At 40.9% G+C, this 24,896-nt stretch overlaps 1 protein-coding gene and 1 long non-coding RNA gene across 4 annotated transcripts in view; one reads left to right on the top strand and one right to left on the bottom strand.

Moving 5' to 3' along the window:
- The first annotated feature begins 6,014 nt into the window (after positions 1-6,014).
- LOC127014831 (cytochrome c oxidase subunit 7A-related protein, mitochondrial) lies at positions 6,015-18,118 on the top strand. Of its 3 annotated transcripts, XM_050894447.1 has the most exons (4): positions 6,015-6,281; positions 15,392-15,526; positions 16,101-16,109; positions 16,427-18,118. In XM_050894447.1, the coding sequence occupies exons 1-4, from the start codon at positions 6,210-6,212 to the stop codon at positions 16,568-16,570; spliced, it is 360 nt and encodes a 119-aa protein (XP_050750404.1). In that variant the 5' UTR covers positions 6,015-6,209; the 3' UTR covers positions 16,571-18,118. The 3 variants fall into 3 exon arrangements, with proteins under 3 accessions (XP_050750404.1, XP_050750403.1, XP_050750402.1); XM_050894446.1 differs by lacking the exon at positions 16,101-16,109 and having other exon boundaries at positions 6,019-6,281; XM_050894445.1 differs by lacking the exons at positions 6,015-6,281; positions 16,101-16,109 and adding an exon at positions 13,597-13,773.
- The window catches only part of LOC127014832 (uncharacterized), a 78,130-nt gene continuing 64,487 nt past the window's right edge, over positions 11,254-24,896 (bottom strand). The window contains exons 2-4 of the long non-coding RNA XR_007766224.1: positions 16,345-16,450; positions 13,297-13,367; positions 11,254-12,486 (exon numbers count right to left, since the gene is read on the bottom strand). This is a non-coding gene — a long non-coding RNA (uncharacterized LOC127014832). The remainder of the gene's footprint in view (positions 12,487-13,296; positions 13,368-16,344; positions 16,451-24,896) is intronic.

The raw sequence follows: 24,896 nt of genomic DNA, 5'->3' as shown, positions 1-24,896 counted from the left end.
TTCAATGCACTCTATCAAACAGGATTGCGTCAGCATGTACCTATAGGTCACGTTGCACTATGTTGAGGGTGGAGCTCTAACGAACAGTTTTTATCTGCTTCAGGAAATTACAACCCAGAAGTTGCCAACTTTTGAAATTTATTACCTATGGTAGTCGTTACAAAAACTCATTATGTGAAATGAGGCTTTCATCTACTCCTGTTTGTTATATCCTGAGGCATGAGAGAGAAGTGGTAAAACATGATCACGTGCTAAAACATGAATAAACTGACAAATTTTTAAACCCAAGCTCATGATTTTTGAACAGCTGGGGCTGGCAATCCTGCATGTTCATTGATTATTGCCTTCTTCAAGGAACTGTTAGAGTAGATACAGGGCAGTGTCACTGTTGGGAAAGGGTAAATTAAGCCCAAACATAGCTGTATAGAACATTCTGAAATGTGACTGATAATAGCTAAAACTAAGTATGAGTGACCAACAAGTGGGCGCTGGACCAAGAAAGCAAAATACTTAGGTATTCAAGTCAAGCCACCTGGCATAAACTGCCCCGTGCATTTCCAAGACAATTGTATTTTAGTTGTTAACACTGAGAAAGTGTACGGGATCTTTCCTCAGCCCATCACAATACCCTACTATCTGCTTCATACTATACAAACGTACAGAACATTTCCTCTAACACGTGTGCGGAGGAGTTATTTTTTGTCTATAAATCTTGCCTTATTCAGGGAAGTTTGTTACACTACTGCACTAAAGATGTAGTTGTCTCTGGACTCCAGTCTGTGGATTTGCATATGAAAAGGCTGACAAGAAGAAATGAAATACAAGGACAATGCATCATCCTCCCAGTATCTACAACATATCTGAGAAAAATAAACTTTTGCTGTGGACTGTTGACTGTTTGAGAGAGAAATACTTATAGCCTAGGGAGGGAGAAGGAAGAGGTGAAGGAAGACTTTGGCAGCAGCGTGAAAACAGAAAACCTTGCATATACATTTTACCTCTCAATGTCCAGAGATACTGCTCACTTTATTTGGGAATTTATTTCACTACCTGTATAATGTTTAAAGGAAAAGTTCAGGAAGAATAAGGTACTGCCATCGTCAGATTTCTCTTCTGGTTGTAAAGGAAAAAATACATCACAGCAGAAAGCACGCAGACAGAAACTTCGAGCTATGGTTGTCCCTATCAAAGTCAACACCAAGAGGCAAAGTATCCAGCCTTCCAGTACAGCATTTCAAAAGTGGGAAGTGTTATAAGCCATAGAGATAGGGCGTGGGGATTTCAAGATTACTTTCTCAAAAGTAGAATAAATAGGGCTTTTAGGTAATTATTATTTTACTGACAGCCAACATTGATGTCTCAATCAGACGAAAAATTTACCTTCGCTTCTGCAATTCTGAAAATAAAGCGGGAAAAAAAGCAAAGACAACGAAGCTGAAAAGTAGTGAAAGCAATATTTACTGTAGTTTCCTATAATGCTTTTCACATCTGGAGATTGGAGAATAAAAGAATACTTCATTGCTAACCTGGAATAAACCATTGCTTTCACAATTTCCATTCTGCTTTTATACAGGTAACATGTAAGTGCAGAGAAACGGTCTATAAAAAGTACAACCTATTGCCCCAGAAGCATTATTCAGTCATTAGACTTTACAATAATTGTATCATCAAGTTTTCAATTCCTTAATTTACTTTCACAGACAACTTCTGCCTGAGAACCTGGAAAGAATATTACACATGTAACAAGAGGTAGATATCCCCAAATAAAATTCAACACCTTTAAAAAGATTCCTGATCCCCATCATACTACAGACAACACAATGCCCTTATTGCCAAAATTGCTATTGTTATTAAGTAACTATTGCTATCAAGTATTTCACATATACAAGCCTTACGTCAAGACAAAGAAGTGCCCATGAAACAGAAGCGAAATATGGAATTATTTCTAAATTCATAGAGAAGATATAAATGGCTGCCTCTTTAATCCCATCTCCCTCAGAAAAAAAGCAAGAATTTTGTTATGAGAAAGATACATAGTAAAAACTTTGGTTAAATTTATATTAATATTGTAACTGTATGAACAGTTTTAAACTTAAAACCTGTTTTTATTAATTTTCAGTATTGTTAAGTCTATCAAAGAGAAATCTCTTAGTTGACAATAGTAGTCCATTTCCAAGAGTCATCTGTGCTGTATTCAGTACATATGGGCAATAAAGCACCAATAAATTCAGGTAGAGGTTTTAGAAGTAACTACTGCCTTAATCTGTGCACAGACTTAATTTATTTCTTTCAGTTGATAACTTGATTCAAATGGAACACGTTTACAATGTCACAGTCTCCTGCATTAATAGAGCTTATGCTTGGCGATCATCTTCTAGTTTGGGGGTTTGTATATATTATGTATACACACACACACACACAAAGCAAATATTAAGCAAATCCAATCTTGTACTCTTAAAAATGAGTACTGCATAAACAAAACATAAGCGCACACGGCAATTTCATGTTCTAAATCCACCCACACAGTTGTTCTCAGCAATTCAAGAACAGAGCTGCATGGGCAGATTCACAGAATTTGAGTTACAGACATCTGTGGTGAAATAATGATCAGCATATGAAGGTTTTGTTCATTAAGCAACAGAATAAGGTCTTGGGTTTTTATTTATTTTATCCTCAAAAAGAAAATAAATACACAAAAATTGCAACAACAACAAAAAAGAGGAGTAAACTCAAGGTACTCTGCTTCTTTCATTCACTCCCAGAAATCTACTAATCTTGAAGCATAATCTTAGCGCTACTCCAGGAACAACCCATGATAAACAAACTTGCATGTTTGAAATCAGTTACCTTAAAAATCTAGAAAAAATGGAATAAACTACGGTGTAGCCTGTAGGATAGTATTGTCTTTAGCTGCTGCCAATATCACACTGCAGATGAAGATATAAAATCCCTGACAGACCAGATGTAGAACTGCCAGTCCCCATGAATTATTTGTCTCGGTGTCTAAACGTCAGAGCTCAGCTTGAAGTCCAATGCAGGCCTTCTGGGACACTTTGTTTACATTAACTGTACATAGTTTTATGGTCCACAAAGATGCCCAGTCTTTCTTTGAACCGTGCTAGGGTGAATGGCCTCAGTTTGCCCCAATTACTTCCTATGGCAGTAAGTTTTACAGTCTCATTACCCATTATGTCAGAAAAGTCTGATAAGCAAAGCAGCCTTGGCAAAAGTCTAGAGACTAAAGCAAAAGATGGACCAAAAGCCTAAGGCAAAAAAAAGTTTCTTCCTTTAAAGGAAAGACTTTATGCTATTCTGATTTTACTTTCCTTTTCATGAAGTGTCCCCATGCTCCTGTGTTACAAGAACAGCAGCAGAAGCTTCATTTGTAACTGTAATTTTATTCATGTCATCCTCCCATGCATCTTTCTTGCAAGGTAAACAATTCCCCATCTTCAATTTTGTAAGCTACAACAAGAGAGAGACAGCACCTAGGTTTTGTTTCAACAGCTTGCAGCAGCAAAGTTTCACAGCTTACTTTCAAGCATCGTGACTTAAATTGATTAACTGAAAAAGGGGATAAATTTGTACGTTTTTCACAGCCTCCTCGGAGCTCCAGGGCATGAACATTTCCTTTCTGCAGCTTTCAGTCAATATTGAATGACTTTTCAAGAACTTGATTCAAGAGCATCAATGGAGCAAGAACTAGTTATACAATAGCGTTACCTCCATGCATGACCTGCCACAAAACCTGTGCTCCTCTGGGATTACAGCATGTATTAATATTGGAAAAAAAGGTAGAAGAGCAAGATATAAAGCAACCTTAGTAAGTGAGCTTGCCAGGCACACCTATTTCTTCTGGCCAATGCTGAAATAGCTGGACAGGAGGAGCTATAGTGCGTCTGCAGACATATATGCCCAGGGAAGGTTCCAGAGTAGTTATGAGTCAGATCCCATGGATTTCAATAGGTCAGGACACACAAACCTAGCCATGATTCAGAGCATTCCACTCTAAAAGAGTAAAAGAGTATGTATATCCCATCTTCAGGGTCTTCTGCTCCATTACAGGCAGATTTGTAATCAAACATAACTTCTAGTTTAGTTTTCTCAGAAATAAGTAGAATCCTGATCAGCAAATTCGTTTCTACCATAAATTATGCAGCACATGTTCCAGTTCATTAATGCTGCCTAGTCTTGAAAGCTAGGGATTTCACAATTCTTCCTGTAACATTTACAAAATATTTCCATAAATTTCCTACTTACTGAGCAAACAACATATCCTCCCCAGTTAGCATTCCTAACACAGAGTCAGAACATCAACCCAGGGTATCACGTATGGAGCATCCAGCTGGTTCTCTCGATGAGAGGACAGCAGAGACAGAGTTTGTGGAACTGAAGTCTCACCAAGAAGAAAACCTGCCTGCAGGGCAGCAGGCACAGCCAAGAACTGCTGCAGCAAGGACCTAGCTGCTGGTTCATAGCCCTGCTCTCACAAGCGAATGGACGCACAGGGCTCACAGGGGCTTTCCTCATTACCAAGCAGTGGTTATCCTCTATAGGACATGTCCAGAAGGGGATAAATCCAAGAAGACTCAAGGCTCCATTTTGCTGCCACCAAACTCAAATTCTAAAAACTAAGCAGAAGGCGTTACACGGGTGGGTAAAGAAATCATATCATACTTATTTTTATATGGGTATTTTACTTTCTAAAACACCTCCTATGAATAGATCTTCCCCCAGTTTATAAGCAAAGCATATTTTAATAGTTTTAACTCAGTGCATGACCACAGATATTTTTACAGCAAGCATATTTGCAAAACTGTATGTGGGATTCCTAATAGGCAATACTCTAACTGGCGCGGGTCACTAATGATTAAACATTGCCAACAAATGATCCTTTTTTAATAAGGCCTCAGTATGTTTAATCTTAACCAACAGTACGCAATTCACAGGGTGAACTCAAATTATGAATTTGCACTGTCAGACTCTGACAACAGCAGGATGCTCTGGATTACTAACAAGAATACCTCAGTTGGCAACCGCCTATGACCCAAGGCATGCACGGAAGCCAAACGACCACTCAATGCCCGCAGGCCCTTGAGCTGTAAGCATGGCAAAACCCTACCGTGTTGTAGCTTCAGCCTTAGGGCTGCTGGACTTCTCAGGAAGATTAAATTCACAACAGAAGCAGCATCGTATCACATCCCCCTAGTTCACGACGCTGATTTCATTTAATGAAAGCCTTATTTTATGAAACAAATTACAGATTTCAGATGTTTTTGAAAGACGGTGGGAGAGAAGGGAATCACTTGATAGCGTGGAGACACAGAGATTAAGCTCCAGAAAACAAAACCGCTGCTGTCCCTTCTTAAATGTCTATCAGAAAACAAACACTTCAGAACAAGCCGCCAGCGCTCCCTCAAATGCTGAACACCCCGAGCCGAGCAGCGGAAGGCGCACACGCCGGACGCCCGTGGCTACCCGAGCGGCGGCAAGGCGGCGGCCTGAGGGCGGGCGGGAGCCGCCAGCCCTCAGGTGGGGAAGGGCGGGCTGGGCCGCCGTGGGGGGGGGGAACCACCACGCACACGAGCCCGGTTTCACCCGTGCTCACTCGCGACCCACGCGCGTCCTCCTCCCGAGCCGCCCACCGCACCGCCTTACGGCACTGCGGGGCCACAACGCCGGCCTCAGAGCCCCCGCCGGGGCCGGGGCCGGGGCCGCGACCTCCCCTCCCAGCCCTCCCCCTCGGTGGGGGGGCGGGGCCTCGCCCCCTCCCCCCCCCCGCTCGCGCTGATTGGCTGACGGCAACCCCGCCCCACCGCCCCACCTGCCGGGAGGCTGCATCCCGCTTCCGCTGCCCTTCCGCGGGCAGCGGCGCGCACGCGCACTACAGCTCGGCCTGTTAGGCGCCCGGCCCGTTGCCTGGCTGAAAATTGCCGGCAGCCTCACTTCGAGAGCGGCAGGCATTCGAGGGAGGGAGGCAGGCGCTTCCAATGAGTTAGTACCGACCCGGGTGTCTCGCCGGACTTTTTTTTACCCCGCCCCTTTGGCGGTTTCCCGCGCTCACCGCTCGCAGGCGTTTCGTGGCGGGGGTCCGCGAGCCGCCGGGCCCTTGCACGTAACGGCGTCGCAAAAAGCCGGCCGGGGGCCTTTCCGCGCGAGGCGTCGCAGCCGGTGGGCCGTTGGGAGCGCGCGTGCCGGTGGCTCCCACCATGTATTACAAGTTCAACGGCTTCACGCAGAGGCTGGTCGGGGCAGCGGCGTCCGCCGCCTACAACCCCCAGGTAACGGGGCCGCCGCCGCCCTGGGCGCCCTCGCGGCGGTGACCTTCGCCGTCCTCTTCCTTGTGGCGCCACTCGCTCCCCAGAAGCCGCTGGAGGAGCCGGGCCCGCTGCCCCCCCCGGGGCGAGCGGCTCTGGCCGCCGGGGCAGGCCCCAGGCGGTGGAGGCGGCAGGGCTCGGGCCGAGCCCCGCGGGGTGGCGGCGGGGCGGGTGGCGGGGAGTTGGAGTTGACGTGCCGGGCGAGTGCATGCTCCCGGGTGGAGGGCGCTTGGCTGCTGCTCTGGTGGTTGCCTCGCCTGCCGGCCCGGGCGTCCCCGGCAGGGCCTTCGGGACTTGGTGGCGTTAATTTCGCTGGGGAGGGATCTTCCGCGCCCCCCGTGCGCATCCGCGGTGCACCTAGCGATCCTGGCCTGTCGTGTGACCTTGGGCAAGGCGAGACGCTTCGTCCTGCGGTGCACCTCTTGATTCAGTTTTGGGGTGTATTGGGTGTTATAACAAGAAATGAACACATTTTCATCACGTAGGACTGCCCCTGAGCTAGAACAGTGGCTGGTGGTGTTTTAAAATCACAGCTGGCAGATCTGAACAGCACTGCAGCCAGTCCCCCTCTCTTGTCTGTGCATGCAGAAAAACTAATTACTGAAAGCATTAAAACCCTTGTTAGAGAGGACACACATCTATAAAAGTTTGTTTAAAGCAAAATGAAAAAACCGCCTTTCCTCTGTACAATGCTGATGTATTTACTAAGTGTATACAGGTTAAAGGTTGCACTAAATAGGCTTATACTTTATAGTTAAAGTACATGGTTAATTCTGCGGGAGTGGAGGGGAGCTGAGGGAGGGGAGAATGGATCCTGATTGCATCAGCCATTTCAAGACATTAGAGTTGCATATTGGTGAAAAGAAATCACAGAACTAGTTTGCTTTTATGTGCATCAACATAGATTCCTAAGTAGTACTAGGAAGACTTGTAACGTGGTTTTGTCATGGGACAAATGCAACATGGTTGCTGTACCACATTCAAGTTTCTGAGTAAACTTTGAAAAACTTAAGTTTGTACAGTTTAGTAATAAAAAAAACCAACCTCGAGGTTAAGGATTGAAAGAATGATTTTTAAAAGGTCAACTCCCCAAAGAACTGCCTGCAGAGAGCAAACATATCTGATATGACGTGAGGTTTTTAAGAAAAAAAAAAGTATGCACATGTGTACACACAGAAGTGAAATCAAAGTTATGGTTTGTCTTTTTCCTGATAAACTCATTAATAAAAGGTAACTGAAAGACACTACATTCTTGTAGACTAATGCGTATTGTTGTGATACACAAATAACTCTTTCTATTTTATTCTTTCTTAGCCTAATTCTGTTAGCAACCTACTTTACTGTTCTGCTTTCCTGGATATCCTTGACTATGCAAGTTTCACTTGGAAAATCCAGTCATCTTCTGCAAGCAAGAATATTGTATTAAGCTTCTGTAAAATCTCAAATTGTTTCAAGGGGCCTCAGACCAACTACAAAGCTTTTAATTTTCAATTTTTTTTGAAGTTAAGATCTTACAGTTTAGATAGATAGACAATTAGAAAGGTTAAGAGAACTGGATGATCAGGCTTAGCATAGTGGTTAATGGGTCATACTCTGCCAGGATGCTGGTAACAAGTGGAATATTGCAGGTTACTGCAGGACTTTATCAATTACCTGGAGCAGGCAATAGAGTGCACTCTTTTAAAGTTTACAGAAGAGATCAAGGCAGTGGCTCCAAAATGTTTGAAGTAGAGTTACCATTCAGAGGGACCTATCTAGAGTGGAGGAACGAGCTGATAGGAACACTGTCAATTTCCATGAGGAAAAAAGGCAAAGTTGTGCATGTGGGAAGGAAGAGCCCCTGGCAGGGATACAAGTTGGGAACCGACAGGCTAGTGGGAGCAGCTCTGTGGTAGAGACCTTGGAGGTGCTGGCAGACAGCAAGCTGGGTGTGAGCCAGCAGCGTGTCCTACCTGTAAAGGAGGCCAACAGCATCCTGGGCTGTATCACCATGTGCATAGCCAGTAGATTAAGGAAAGTGACGATCTGCCTCAGCACTCATTGGATCACATCTAGGTACTGCATCCAGTTGTGGGCCCTCCAGTATGGGAATGTTCTTGATCTGCTGGAGCAAGTTCAGCAGAGGTCACCGAGATGGTCGGGGGGCCGGAGCACTTGCCCTGTGAGGAGAGGATGGGGAAATGGGGCTTGTTCTACCTGGAGAAGAGAAGGTATAAGGGGGAGGGGGGCAGGTGCAGACCTAAGACCAGCCAGCCAGCACCTGCAGGGAGGTTATCAAGACAAAGGAGCCAGGCTCTGCACAATGGGGCATGGTGGGAGAGCAAAAGACAACAGGCATAAGCTGCAACAAGAGAGGTTCAAACTGGATATAAGGAAGGACATTTTCATGGTGAGAACAGTCAGGCAGTGGAGTGAGTGCCCAGGGAGGTTGTGCAGTCTCCATCCTTGAAGGCTTTCAAGGCCGGACTAGGCAAAACCCACAACGACCTGGTCTCACCTCAGTTTGGACTAAAGAGCGCTAGAGGGCCCTTCCACCCTGAATTACCCTATGATCTTAAGTAAACGTTCAGGTACCAGTGACTTTCTGATATGGCAATTTCTGTCTCAGTGTCATGGTTTAACCCCAGCTGGCAACCAGGCACCACACAGCTGCTCGCTCACTCCTTCCCGATGGGATGGGGGAGAGAATCAGAAGGGTAAAAGTGAGAAAACTCGTGGATTGAGATAAAGACAGTTTAATAGGTAAAGCAAAAGCCATGCATGCAAGGAAAGCAAAACAAGGAATTCATTCACCACCTCCCATCGGCAGGCAGGTGTTCAGCCATCTCCAGGAAAGCAGGGCTCCATCACACATAACGGTTACTTGGGAAGACAAATGCCATCACTCCAAATGTCCCCCCTTCCTCCTTCTTCCCCCAGCTTTATATGCTGAGCATGACATCATATGGTATGGAATATCCCTTTGGTCAGCTGGGGTCAGCTGTCACAGCTGCGTCCCCTCCCAACTTCTTGTGCACCCCCAGCCTCCTCGCTGGTGGGGTGGTGTGAGAAGCAGCAAAGGCCTTGACTCTGTGTAAGCGCTGCTCAGCAATAACTAAAACATCCCTGTATTATTAACACTGTTTTCAGCACAAATCCAGAACATAGCCCCATACTAGCTACTGTGAAGAAAATTAACTCTATCCCAGCCAAAACCAGCACACCCAAGAAGATTTTTATCCTCCTCTTTCCCCATCACTCTTTGGAAGGCTTCCTGGGTAGCTATTGGGGAGCGGGGGTGCAGGGCACAGGGAAGACAGCAGAATAAGTAATATGTTCTAGTCTAAAAGTATGTTCATTAAGAGTATGTCCAACAGGCACCTGTGCTAGAAAACACTCTTGCCACTATTGCAGTGTTTGGGGCACTTCTTGCCTCTTCTACACAAAGTTATATTCAAAGAATAAACATTAATTGACACTTCTTTTGTGTAGAGGAAAGCAAAGGCTAGGGTTATCATTGGGGGGGGTGGGGAAAGGGCTTCAAGCCCAAGCAGTAAAGTACCTCCTTTCTGGAAGAGTATAGCTTAGAACACTATGTATTAGTCTCTAGGTCATTGTGATTATTCTTCTGCAAATAATGCATCCTTTTTAGGATCCTAAGAGAAAAGCCCCAACACAGAAATACAGAAAGCTCTGGTAGCCACCTGGAGTAAAGTTGTCCTAAAGACAACACTCTTGGCCTCTGGAGCCCAGTTTGTGGAGTACTGTGTACCTTTCTGTTCAGCAGGCTCCATTACATTGTAACAATCAATCATCCCATTTTAAGTACATGTTTATTTTTTAGGGATTAAAAAGGAAGATAAGAGGGAAATACAGAATTCTCTGTTATCCCACATTCTGTTCTGTTAATGAATATTAGGTATGTATTAATATCATTGCACTAGATACAGAAAGACACAATAAATTTTGAATTCTTGACATCTTCTAGATTAAAACGCTGTAGTGGCATATATCAAAATTGGTTTGTAAAGGGTCTGTGCAAAACTAGATTCACATATAGGTATCATTGTAGATAGGAAAAAAACCCCGTCTAAATAGATGTCACTTCTGTGCTCTGCAAGGCAGTAAAGAGAATGTCCAAAGAATAGAAATACTTTTCTTCTAGAACATTGTAGTGATTTCTTTTTAGGTCATCATCGGGCATTGTATTTCATTTCAGTGTCATCACTGAAATGATAAAACCTAATTTTTGAGAGTATGTAGTTGAGAAGATGAGATTGTATCCACGCAGGAGCATTTCACATAAGTCTTATGGATATTGTCTCGCTTTTTAAATGTGGGGTTTTTTTCATATTGATGAAAGAAACACTTATCTTTCATATCTGGCTCACCAGTCACACGGCTTAGTCCTCAACTGTGGCACACAAACGTGCTATGCAATAGAATAGCTACATTTTAAAAAGTTACCTTCAATCCCTTTTCACAATGTTCTTAGGCCAGCTTTTTGGTATAATTTTTTTTTTTTTTTAGTTTGACTCTACTCCCAGGTGACACATTCAGACGCATCAGTCTGATAAAATTGCTTGCAATAAATAGAGATTAAAATATGAAACCTGTGAGTAAGTAGATGTTAAGTCCAAAACAAAGTATTTTTTCCTATTGATTTCATTGCTGTATTTAATAAAACCATAGCTCAGCATGTAAAATGGTTTACTTTTTATGCTTCTATTTATCTTGATGTTTCTGGAAAAATGAAGACATCCTGCAATTCAAATTCTGCTTGGTCAAATATGCAGTATAATAATTCACTCTATTCTGTACTGCTACATTCTGATGCTTCCCAATGGAGTATTGTTCTGATGCAGGTTTACGCTTATTGTGGGCTTCCAAAATATCAGTCAAAATGTATTTCAGAAATTCTTTTGCTGACAGTAACATAACTAACTGCTTATACTAACAAAAAAAATCTCTTAGTTTGAAACCTGTATTGTTCTTTCCATCTCAGTCTTAGCATTCTTAGAAGACTTAATTGTGCATTTAACAAAGTTATGTAAAGCAGTATGAACAATTTAGCCTGTTTGAATAAACAGGAACTTTCTCAGCTAGTAAGGTGAGGAGTCAAATAGGTTAAAAACTACTGCTCGTATTTAGGAGGATAATGACTGCCATAACCATTACAAATACAATAAAAACTATTAATTCAAAGAGTTGGCTTACGTTTAAAGTACAAATAGTGGGACCAGTTTCAAATGCTGTCAGGTGAGGAAGACTATATGAACTTTTCCCTAGTTCTTCATGGCTGACCATGATCCTAGTAGAAATTCAGCCATACTACCATATCTTCACTTGATACAACATATTTTGCTTGTAGCTATTTAAACCCCCCACAAACCACAGATCTTTTGATTTTAGCTGTTATGAATTGCTTGGAGTTCGCTGAGAAGCTATAATGGTTAACCTTTTATGCTGTAGATGATACTTAAAATGTACACAAAATTACTTTTACTTAAGTATGTCATGCCAATACAAACAAAGCCTCAAGTGATCCTACCTAAAAGCATCCTTGTATTAGTGGTAACAAATATATTTAACTTCATACAGTGAGGTGTGTTCTACTATGAAGGACCTGCTATTTAGGTTAGAAGTGTCTAGGTTCAGCAAGTTCATAAAAGTTACTTCAATCCATGTTCTGAAATAATAATTCTCAGTTTAACTTTCTTTCCTGTTTCCCCTTTTCATTTTGGTCCTTACCTCAGTTTTCTCTACTTTCTCATTCTCTGATCTGTTTGAGATATTCCCCTAACATTTAAAAACTGAAGTGTGGTGCTATCTCCATTAAACTGTGCTCCAAATCCTTAACTGTTTTGTGCTGTCAGGAAAATGTAGATCTAGCTTGGGAATTCATGCTAGCAAGGCGTAAGTTTGTTTTAACTTTGAGCATGTTGGCCAACCAACAGATAGATTGGGTCTTAAGACCTTCAGACCTCTGACAGGAAAACAAACACACTGTACAGAGGGGTAGGCAGAGAATTTTGTTTGTTGTTTTGGATTAGCTACATGTCCTGACCTTTCATTGAGGACTTCAGCATTTGACAAAGTCATTGCTGTAGCATGTTGATGAAATCAGCTGATGTTGACTCTTCTGCACGAGTACATCTGCTGTACTTTGTCCAAGAATTGGAACAAATTCCTGTTAACATGATTAGAAATAAAAGATTAACACCTTAATATCAGAAGAGGAATTATCAATGTGAAACATTTTCTTATGAAGCATAGGGCAAATGTGTAGAGGCATTCATTCCTCGGTACTATCTTGAGCGTAGCAAGACACTGATGTTATTAAATAAACCTGCAGTTTTAGTCATGTTAAATACAAGTGACAGTTAAGGGTCATTTAAGGTGTCTTAATGACTTGCTTAAAAAAAAGATCTGTACTGCAATTCTTCTGTGTAATACTGAGGATTTCTCTTCAGCCACGCTAAGCTTAGCAAGCAGCTGGGTGTGAGATAAAGCACTTGCCACTTTCTCTCAATAAACACAGACAAGTACCCAGTTGGAACAGCCACGCAGTTACACTAATTTGGCTGAGCTTGGTTGGAGCTGACCACAAGATTCACAATTCATGGATGGAATTCAAGTGGAATTTTATGTTGGGGTGAGGGACCCTCCTTAATGCAGTGTCTGTGTTAGGCAAACTGAACTGTCTCTCTTCTGCAGCATGTGTTTTGTTGTACTCTTTCCTGAAACCAATGAACCATATAAATGATTTTTATCTAAATTGCTATGTGATGTTCTTAACTGGCGCCATGCTGCTTTGGAAGTAATTTACAACATACCCTGATGATTATATGAGTTTTCTGAAATGGTTTCATTTGATTTCATGATGAAGTTAGTTACTTGAGTCAGGTTTGAATCTCCTATTGCTCCAACAGAAGGGGATCTTATAACTGTCCGAACAGGGACGTATTTCTAAAGCCTGAAAAAGTATGCGATAACTTACAGTTGTTAACATGACTGGTTTCACTATTCTAATAGTAGTCCGTAGAGCGTGTCTTGGATCCAGGTGGTATCCTGTAGAGACAGGAGTTTTAGCACTAATAACAAATGGTAGAGGTTGCTAATCACATTTTTAAGCCCCCTATCTGTGAGTTCAGGAATGATGAAAGAAGTATCTTTATCATGGAACTGTTTGAAGTAGTTTGCAGCTTATTGCAATTCTCAGTATTTACAATTTTTATATACTACAGATAGCTCATGAAATGAAGTAGACATGATCACAGCAAGCAGGAATTGCAATGATCTAGTAACTGTTGAAGTGATCTCAAAGACCGCTTCTGAAAAAGTTGGGCCCTCTGCAAGGCAAAAGTGAGATTCAGAAGTGGAAACTTAAAGGAAGATGAAGGATGCACATTGCTGCCATACTAATGATCAAGAAGGCAAGAAAAGTTTTGGAGAAAAAAAGTCACCTGCACATTTGGTATAAACATATGTTCTATAGTTCTTTCTGTCAAATCACCAACCTTTTAAAGACAACTCTAATAAAGTACTTAAAGTTCTTATAGACAAAAATACTGGTCCAAAATTGCTTTCTTCAAGTATTTTGACGTAGCTGGTACTTAGCCTTGAATATATAGCCAGTAACTTCCTCTCTCTAATAATAGTTTCTTAGATGCTTCCTTCTTACTGGTGTGACCAGAACTGCTTAGTCTTAAATAATTTAGTACTTACTTTCTGCGCAAGCCTGTTCAGTAGGAAGGCACTAGTTACTGAATGTGTCAGAGAATCCAGTTTTGGCTGCTGTCTTTCAAAAGATAACCAAGAAGGTCACAAAGGGATTCTAATATTCATTCAGGCACTAGAAAAGTGGGAAGCTGGACCCATGTCTTCAGGATGGAGCCCTGATGACCATTCCATAGGCTATTTTGGGATGTTGAGAAACCTGATCTTTCTGTTGAAGATGCCTGTTGTAGCAGAGAATTTACAGATGGAAAAAACATGTCTGGTCTATGGCAGGCATAAGAGAAAAAGAGTGCCAGTCTGCTTCCAGCTGCAAATACTGTTCAGGCGGTTCTCTTAAATACAAAATGCATCAACTAGTCCTTTGAACAGAAACTAGAATTTCAGTGCTGCCTTAACTTGACCCATGGAGAGCAATTGCTGCTTCTGTTTGTAATGAAAACCTGTTGCATTAACCTACTTGCACAATGTTTTCAATTTCTGTGGCAAGTTAGGAAAAAAAAAATTACAGCTGTTTCAAGAGCCATAATGTAAAACGTCACTGCCATGTGTGCAGGCAAAACTGTTAAATCTAACTATAATAATAAAGGCAAGGAGGCCACCTCGTGATGGCTGTGACTTTGTGCACTTAATCTTATCCATAGAACTGGATTATGTAGTTTTTAATTATGGCAAATGTAGAGTACAACCGTCTGAACCAAAAGGAAATTAAATTACGCTGCTCATGGGGAGTACATTGAGGTGTGGAAAGTTGCAGCAGCATGTGAATTATAGGGTGTAGTTACACTTGCGTAAAATATCCACCATGTCAGGGCTTCTGGAGTGTCCTTGAGCACCACCTACTACTTTTGTATGAAAAAAGTGGTCCTAACCCTTTTTTTTTTTTCCTCCTCAAACTATACATCCAAATTATTTAAGGCCCAGTTATGGCTACTGCTTGCAGCATTCAGGAGGAAGAGTTCGCTGAAGTCTCCTCGCTCTGACCCAAGCATCAGGGATTCCCTGCTTCTAATCTTACTACTCGGATAGGGCCCTAGAAAGTCTGACTATGTGCGAAAAACAAGCAGCAATTTGGACCAAGTACCAGCACAGAAAAAATTTACGATGGCTATAAATTTACATCGTGAAGAAATCAGAAAGGAGCCTTCTATTCTCCTTGCTAAGCCCTGCCCTGAAGTTGTAGCTGAGAAATGAGTGGGCCAACAATGTGTCTTTAGCTCATTGTCACAGGTCTTCATACCAGATAAATATTCTTTGTAATGTGTCCTTGTAACGACTGGCAGTGTGCCTGCCTAACATGACAATTGGTACATTTGCAAGTGTTATATACCTTGATATTTTAATCTTTATTTGTGCAGGGACTCAAACCAATAGTTTCCACTGAATCCCCAGCTCTGATTTTTGGGACAACAACTAAACTTGCTTCAGATTTACCAGCAACTGATTCTTTCTTGGGTAAAAACAAGGTGCCAGACCTACAGAAACTTTTTCAGGTAACAACAACTTTGAGAGTAACTTAAAGAAAACTGGAGAGTGGGAGATATCATTCCGTATTTTAATGTGGCTAACTACTTTTGTCATTCTACAATACCAGAATTTTGTAAAGTCTAGTTAAGAAAGTGTCAAGTACAGTATAGCCTGTATACTTGTACTATACTACAAGGTATATATGCCTTGTATGGGAGATGAATACAGAAAGTGGAAAGTCTAGTAACATTGTCTGTCTTTTCGCTGGCTTCAGAAGATGCTTATTGTATTATTTGACTATTGGAAACACTTTCTGTCTGGGAATCCAAGCGTATACCTTAAAGCAGATCTGGAGGAGCAAAGCAGATCATTACTGTTTTGTGTATAATAATGTGAATATTACTGAAGCTGTTTATAATGCAGTATAAGAAGAGCACAGTAAAGTTTTCAAAGCCAGTTTGTTAGCTATGCAATTTCTAAGCGTACTAGGACTTCTCGTAAAACAAATCAGTTAAGCATTTTTTTAAAAACATCAAGAATGTGCTTTATATGATGTTCCCTTTTCTCTCTTACATGCCACTTGCATTTGGAATGTGTCAGTCTGACTTGGTGAATAATTTTTTATACATATCTTTTCACATTCTTTTGTTAGTGACACTTTTCCCATCCAGGTCCTCTTTAGAAATATTTCAAGATATATTCTTTCTGCCTGCACTTAACAGCTTTGGCTAATAAAATTAACTTGCCTGTGCATTTGTCTTGCTAAATGAAAAACACATAATACACATGATTGTAGATAGCCTGTTTGTCAGGAGGTTTCCCTCATGGAAGTCTCTTAATTTACCTGAGGTAGCTTGTTCCTTGTGGCCTTGGTATGGGTGTTCATTTGTTTTTTTGTTTGTTTTCTTTTTAAACTCTTCCCACAGCAAGCAGATGGACTGCCAGTACACCTGAAACGAGGAGTTCCAGATAAGCTGCTTTATCGGACCACTATGGCTCTAACAATAGGCGGGACTATCTACTGTCTAGTAGCACTGTACATGGCCTCACAACCAAGAAACCAAAAGTAAATGAACCACAACTCATGGGACTCGTGACACTTCTCTGAAGGACCTCCTGCGTGTATCTCTGTACTTGCTTTAATTCTGTGATCATATAGGGTTCATTATTCAGATCAAATTTCTTAGAGAACACGTTTTTAAATTGGTTGCCTTATGTGTTCTAGAAATCAATATAAACAGGCTTAAAGACATCATTTTAACATATGGTTGTAGCTTTGCATTTGTTGTCTTGCAGGAGCATATGAACAGTTGGAGAAAGTTAAGCTTTTCCTTCCTTCCTTCCCTCCCCCAACTTAAACAATGTTAGAGATAGGAGAGGACAAATACTTTGTGTGCTATGCTCCACATTCTTTAGTGGATGCTGCTGGTTTCCAAAACAGTAAAAGCAAATCATTTAATTATTATAACATACTGGGAACCTGTTTCTGTCATACACAGCTCATTTTACATAAGTAGGTAGCAGTAGAACTTTTCCAAATGCTGGTATATTATTAAATATTTGTACCTCTGGTGGTAGGACAAAGGGCTTATCTCCTTCGAGCATTTAAAGTGGATTTATTCCAAAATGTTAGCATCACTGTACACAGCAGAGTACACCAGTATTGTAACGTCAGTTGTACCAGTTTTTGGACTTTCATTTGTCAAACTATCTTATTGTGCAATAAAGATAACTACATGAATAATAAAACAGGCAAGTCTTGAAAGTTTCAGACCACTTCAGCTGGCCTGGTAGTGAAATAAACATACTGGTACACTTTTGTTTAAGTTCAACTTCTAGATCTCAAACCAGACAACTGATTCATCTACCTTACTGTAATGTTTTTGAGATGGTAATCCTCTTAAAACCCTCTCTCAGAACTCATTGGGTGTTTAACTATAATTTTTGGTGAAACAGGTCACTGTCATAGCTCAGTATTATTTTCAGTGCACGCACATATCTATTTATGTACACACATACACACACATTTCCTTTGCTGTGTGGGTGAAAGAGAGAGAAGCCAATAAAACCCTTTATTCATTCTCTTTCCCTTGTAATATCATAGCCTTGAACTGCAAGTTTCACACAAGTCTTCACAAAAAGCATCCTCTAATATGATAGATCCTCCTCTGTCTATGAACATCGAGCGTTCACCCTTGGTCACCCAGGCTCTGGATAAGCATGGATTCACTGGCCTCTGTAAAGACCCATCTCTCCCAGAACTGTGCAGAAACCACCTTCCATGTAAATACGGAAAACAGTTGATAAAGGAATCTAAAATTCCCATTTCTTCAATCTTTTACTAAAAACACTGATTTTTTTTTCCAGTTGAGTTACATCAAAGCCTTATTACTGTTCCATAGGAAAGAAAATAGCTGCTTATACTGTGATCTCAGGTTTCAGTCAATGTTGGTATTTCAGGATGGGAGAGATTAAGTCACTGAAAAAGAAATTTGTAAGGACAGCAAGACTTAAAGTATAGCAGAGAATAATTAAGTTCTCCAGGAATTGACAGCTGTGTTGTCTCTACTGATAAAATATTTTATCCTCAGTAGCCGATGCTTCCATGGCACTAAGAATCTTGTGCTGTAGGCTGTTAAATCCAATTAAAAAAAAAAAAAAAAAGGAAAGAAAAAAAGAGAGAAAGAGAAAACAGCATCGTAGGTTATTGTCTGTCTTCCCTGCATATCATACATTAAGCACTGCCTACAAGAATCTTCTAATAAAGTATACGTTGCACACAAACTTGACAGATTTTCATGAGGATGAGTTTTGCTCAGAGAATTTCTATGCTCTTAGTTGGTTTTTTGTTTTTTAGCAAAACAACTATTTTTAGAGTTCACATAGAGGATAACAACTTTCTGCTAGTTGCTAAGGCAGGTGTGGATAAAGTAACTAAACTGTTATCCCATAGCTCATTAACCAGTGGAAACTCTCTTCCAAGTACTTGTGGAAAGAACAACAACAGAGACTTATCACTCAGGTCCAGCTTTCTTAAAGGGAACTCAACTAGGAGATTGGGTTCATGTATTGCTATAGAGGTCATGGTTGGAGCTATGGATATCAGAATTGTCTTCCTATTGCCCTGGGTCTAGCTTTTTCCAGCTCTTTGTCAACAGCTAAAACACGTATGCTAAAGGGAAAAGAAAACACCATCAAATTTTCAAATAACCAGATACTAGATAATCCATGGGGTTTTTTTTGCAGTGTTTGGATTTTGAAAAACTATTTTCACTTTGCCCTTCTCAAAAAAGCTGACCCAGTTGAAGCAGGATGAGAGTGCTGCTTCAGCTTGTCAGATTCACATCCCTGGTTCAGTTGGAGGTTAAAGAACAAAGAGGCATTGCTTGTCTGCAGCCATTGGGCAGGGCTCCAGTCGTGAGAGAAAGAGGAGACTGCATTTCTGTATTCCCACAGCAAAGTGCTCTGAAGAACAGGAAAGCTTGCAAGCTGTAATCAGAAGGTTAGGCTGCGGCAGCAAAATCTTGCCTCTTTTCTCAATTAGTTTTGAGGTCATCATAAAGAAATTACAACGTGGTAAATCCTTTTTCTTCCTAGAAAAAAAGCTCTGTTAAATATCTATTTAAAAATATTTCTGATGCTGGACTTCTGTGAGGATTCAAGAGGGTTTAAGTGTTTCGAATTTTGTTTGTGATAGAGAGACCTAATCTTCTTAAGCCTTCAAGAACACCCTTACCTTTAAAAGGAGTAGTCTGTCCCTGGCCTGATGTTAAATGAGGTCTTAAGTAAGGAGAACCAGGAGTGAATTGCAGCATCAAGAAGAAGGCTACTTCAATATTTTGAGTTGTCATCCCCGGAAATGAGAATCTGACTTGGGTACTACAACTTCATTATGTGTGTGTTACATTCTGCTTTTTTTTTTTTTTTTTTCTAAAAACCTTCTCAGTTTTGTCTTAGAAATTATGCAACCTACCAGCACTGAGAAAACAAGATGCATTTTTAAGTGATTGCTTATACTCTAGTGTTTTGGCTTGAATGCACAGTAGAGAATAAATTATAATAAGCTCTTATACCCCAAGGTGCTGGGTTTGGAAGGGAAAGCAGCTGAGACTTACAATACTCAGGAACAAAATTATCTCATGGATAATCATCCCTCCCCCATGGCATTACCTTATTGTTGAGAGACAGTGGTTTTCCTTCTTAAATGATCTCTCTGGCAACTTGAATTCAATAGTTATATCTTTGTAATGGTTTTTAAATAAGATCTCCCTCCCTACTTTTTATGTGGGAGTAGTAGAATAAACGCACTTGAGAACACATTGATAGTATGCACGTATGTCTTTCAGCTGCTTTAAAAATAAAAGTATGTTAAGGAGAGGATTCCTCCACAGTATTTCAGTATGACCATATAGTCTCAACAGGCTTTTGCCTTAACATTTTAAATTCTCAATAGACTGATTATTTCAATACTAAGACATTAATTGATTGATCTTGCCTTAAAGTAAAGCTTGTCAAATTAAAAGGCACTGTAAGGAATAAAAGCAAGAGAAACTAGGAAAATGGAAATCTAATCTTACAGACATCAAAAAGCTGAAGAGAGTGTTTAAGAGCTGTTTCCTCACACATATATACATAGTACTTACTGCCTCTTTACCCTTCTTCCTCCAAATTCAAGCTTTCCAAGGGGCTTCAGAAGAGTCACAGATGAGTTTTTCCACTCCTGTTACAAAACCATTACCTCTGCAGATCTTAAATTTTAAAAAATGCAAATGCTTTTACATAAAGAGAAAAAAGTGCATGTATTGGGTAAGTTACGTATAAAATCATGCTAAACTGTTCTGAAAAAAATTTAGAAGCTACCTACATTTTGTGACATAGTATACTAACTTTTTTCTCTCTCCAGCCCTTAACATCAGTGAAAAGTTTCACAGGAAGCCAAAGTTTAACCCCTGTTCTAAAATGCAAAGTGGGAAGAACTTGCCTGTAATTTAAGCATTAATTTTAGCAATGAAGAACAACCTTTTAAGTATTTTGCATATTCAGTACTAATTGCATCTTAGTTTATTAAAGATTATTAATTTGAATCAATTCCAGTTAGCTGCAGTGCAAGTGATGCACAGATTGCTAAGAAGTAGAAGCATATTTGCTGTGAAAGTGAGTGCAAGCATGCCTGTGGATCAGGAAACAGGGTATACGCTATCAGGTATTGGTATGGCATCTCACTAGTACCAGATCTTATCTCCTCGTGCTTCTTACATGATCCCAGACTGCTTTTGGGTATAGCACTAGGCAGAATGAACCATTTTATTTTTACATTAATTATCTCAAAATACAAGAAAGTTAAATTCAAGGGTCTGTTTCCTCCCCACCCAGTCTGTTGCAGGCAGCCCGTATCTGGCCTACAAGGCGGCATTCATCATCCTCTGGCTCCAGAGAGAGATGATACGCCATGCTAAAACATTTTTCTGAATTACTTTGCCCAGTGGATCCAGTGCTGCAAAACTAGGGGGTGGGAGGGAGGGGGAAGTACTTTCCCTCGCTTCATGTCAGCTGCATACCACCATCACTTTTCTCCCTTCCTCACTCCCACATTTTTATTCTTAAAGACCATGAGAAGTTTTCTAGTTTACTTCCTTTTTTCACAGCATTTTTAAAATATTCTGTGCCACAAAAGGAATGAAATTGTTTCTAAGTGCTTCAAGAGAACTTCTGAAATATTCATATCAGAAGGTATACATTTGTCACATGTATTTCTTCTCTGCAAGTTGGAACAAGCCCTAGAATTCTCCTTTGTGAAGTAGGTGATCCTGTCGACCCAGCAACTCACATCCACTCCAGGTACACAGGTGAACTCCTTACTACAGTGGCAAGTCTTTGAAGAAGCTGTTCTACAGGTGTGCAAATGTAGGGGCATCAAATGACTTGCTGCTTCCAAGCACCCGCCTGTATTTCACAGAAATGTAGGAAATACTCTTCCCTGCAACATTCTTACGCTTTGAGCCATGTTACCTCAAATGTATATTTAACCCATTTTTATATCTTCCTTGCAATTCAGTCACACACATTAATCTTGCTATTGATTGCTTTATCTGTTTATGGTGTGGTGCTACCTCAAACATCTTGGATTCCCTTTCTGATTTCATCACTGAGCCCTAATTTTGAGCAGCCAAAATTATAAATGTAAGCATTAATTATAATGTGCGTCCGTTACAAAACTTTCACTTGAGGCATAGAGCAGAGACAGCTACCAGCATCCATAGCAGAGTTCAGTATGACCTGCCACCATAAACCAGATGTTCTTCCAACCACACAAAGCCATCCTTAGCATTTTGCATAGTTCTTCCTGTTACGTGTAAGGAAGATCATCTGTGTAATCTTTAGTCACTTGCCTACTCACAAGAGAAGGTTGAGCATTGTCTAATCCACAATACTGCATAAGTGCAAATTGCGTCTTCCCTTAAACTAAAACCGTAACAGCACTTCTTTGGAAGGAGGCAAGGAGAACATGTTTGGAGGAGCAGAGAGGTTGTAACTGTCAATTCCACCAACTTGATCCTGACTTGTAGCCAAGAGAGCAAAACTAATGAAAGGCAGCGTTTCTGGCATAAAGAACAAGTGCTAGCTTATTCTTGCATAAGCCAAAGGAGAATGTATTAGTCTTCTAATTGGAACTGATCAAGCAACTCTGCTCATCTGCAAAACAAAAAACACACTTCAGCATGCTCATTGTTAGCAGCATGACCCTGCAGAATTAGCAGGAGTCAAGACTTCAGGCTCTCATAAAATAGCAGCAGCAAAACCCCACGTTGCAATAAAGCAGGCTGGAGTCTACATAGGTTCACCAAAATGTGGAGAAACCAATCAAACAGCTTGTAGCACCGGGCCGTTCTTGCACTCTCTTTTCAGAAAAGCATACTTTAAAAACAGACTGAAAGAATGACTTCTGGCAATCTGAGACTTGCTGGTTTCCCAGAAGTTCGCCTGGAGGCCTTTCTAGAGCTCTGTAACAGCTTTCCATGGCCACTGAAGAATGGCTTGCTAGACAAAGGTCTGAACTTTTGTTTAGACATGTTCCCAGCTATGCAGAGCCTGACGGATAATGCCTATCAGGTCTGCCTGCAGAGAAGCTGTGTATTTGATCCCTCTGTACTGCAACATGTAGAAAATGTAATCATAATACAATATCCAAGTGTGACAATATTAAAATGTTTGAATAATTCAGAGAGGCACATGCCCTTCAAGAAATTTCTCTTCTGTGTGGCATATTTTTTACTTTCACTGACCAACGGGTTGCAAGAAAAACCTATGTAATACGGATTTCCTGGATTACAGACTCAAATCCCATGTTCTTTATTTAAATTGTATGTGATAAACCGAACTGAGTAAAAATAGAAAAATCTGTCACTAGCAGTATTAACTAGATATTAGATAATCCCTTCTCCCTGGTTTGCTGCCCCTCCTTCCCAGGACTGGATGTCAGTGCTTGTGGTTTTCCTGCCGCTTCTTCTGGGAGCAGGAAGCAACAAGCAATCATGCACCTATTCACAGTATGATTTTTCTTGCTTCTAGAACAAGGGAGATTGGGTGGCCACAGAGTAACCAACTTGTTTCCATGGCGCCCATTCCTTTCTTTGTGGATGCAACCAAACAGCTAGACTCTGCAGTTTGCTCCAAAACTGTAGCATCTCGCATGCCTGACTGGCCTAAGGAAGGGAAGACCTTCAAGAATACTGTGGCTGGTCAACAGCAGGCCCAGCTGCCACGGCTGGCACTTAGGTACGAGCAGCGAGAGAAAAGGGAAAGTGGTACTCACTGTCTCTGGAAACAAAGCCATCAGGACTACATGAAGCGCTCACCTGTAAAGAACACCATCGAATGTCAGCAGGTCTACTAGGAACGCCACTTGTGACCATGTGTCAGATGGTTATTCCAGATATATATACATATGTGTGTGTGTGTACACTATTTCAACTGTAAATTTTGGGTTCCCTGTTTTCAAAATTCAGCAACTTTCACCAGCTAGATGACAATCTGTTGTGTGAACACTTGTATATGGCCTTTAGTTTTTACATACTGTAAACTCAAATGACCATCTGATACACACATTTCATCAGGATCACTGATCTGTGTTTATCTCTGTAAATTTTAAGTGTCTGCATAAGAGTCTTCAAATGCTAGATCAAGCCCAAACTGCTCTTTTAATTTCCATTGCTTTTATTAGGTATTTCTACTAAGCATTTGCTGAACAGAGCTATGTAGTATCTTATCTTGTATGAACAGTTCTGCTCCTAATAACTGAGCCTGAAAGTTGCTGAACTTAGTGCATGAATGAGCATTTACATGCTTTATTTCTCAGGACTAACACGCAGATATGCATACATGAGGCCTGCAGGTTTAATTTTGTTTTTCAGTTGCACATCAGGAAAAATACATTTCCAGGAGCAGCAATAAATAAGCAAGCAGAATCTAGTACCTGTAACAAACATTTTGCCTGGTTTGCACCACTGGCTTGAAGAAATTAAACTATGCAAGACGCAGCAAAACCTATCTTCACAAGGCAAAGGAGAAGTTTAAAAAAAGAATGTTTTTATCTAACCTGTTGAAATCCACTCTAGACAACTTAGAGTTTAACTATTACTGCACTGTCTACCTTTGGATTTTAACATACATTAGGCAAAAATGTGCTACTAAGCCCTTTTTCTCATTAAATGTTTCGGTTTTACACTGCGAGGAGGTGCATGACTGCTCTCCTAGAGCTGTGAACGCTGGAGACACAATGGTCTCCAACTCCACAGCTTGTGAAAGGTTTCAAACAGTGTTTTCCTATTCATGCATTTTTGTGTGAAAAATTGCAAGGATTATATATGCTATCATTTTTAGAGTCAGCTTTGCTAGTACACAGAGTGTTAGGCCAGAACTAGAAGAGCCCTGCCAGGTTGCCATATATCAGATGGATCCTCTCTCCTGGGGCTGAATCAGAACAAGTCTTGTTTCTGGCAAGGTATAAACTCATTTTTAGGTTGTATTTCCATACTCTTCACCATTTTATCAGCAGAACTTATGTTGGTTCAGGTTTGCATAGCAATCTCCCCAAGTTTAATTCCTACTGGCAAAATCCAGGCCAAAGTGGAAATGTTACATGTGAAAGAAGAAAGTCCTTTATGTTTCTGTTAGGATGATCTGTTACACAAACATTCAAGGTTAGGGTGAAGAGCATTGGGGGGAAAAAAAACCCAAACCCTAACAGAAAACAAAAACACCCACACCAAAACCAAAAGGCCTGGCAGAGTTTCTCTCCATTTTTACAGATTATGACAGGAAATCCCTATGGATTTTTCCCCTCTCAAGATTCCTTTCACATTTCATCTCTCCTGATAAGAAAGATCAAGTAGTAGA

The sequence above is a fragment of the Gymnogyps californianus genome, chromosome 3 (genome assembly GCF_018139145.2).
Source record: "Gymnogyps californianus isolate 813 chromosome 3, ASM1813914v2, whole genome shotgun sequence".
Lineage (NCBI taxonomy): Eukaryota > Metazoa > Chordata > Aves > Accipitriformes > Cathartidae > Gymnogyps > Gymnogyps californianus.
The sequence above is the reverse complement of the archived record's forward strand: the minus strand, read 5'-3'. Positions and strand labels throughout refer to the sequence as shown.

Bases quoted from the DNA above. Each gene is read 5' to 3' on its own strand.
- LOC127014831 (XM_050894447.1), top strand. From the start codon at position 6,210: ATGTATTACAAGTTCAACGGCTTCACGCAGAGGCTGGTCGGGGCAGCG. The intron at 6,282-15,391 runs GTAACGGGGCCG...TTATTTGTGCAG, and splicing joins CCGCCGCCTACAACCCCCAG to GGACTCAAACCAATAGTTTC.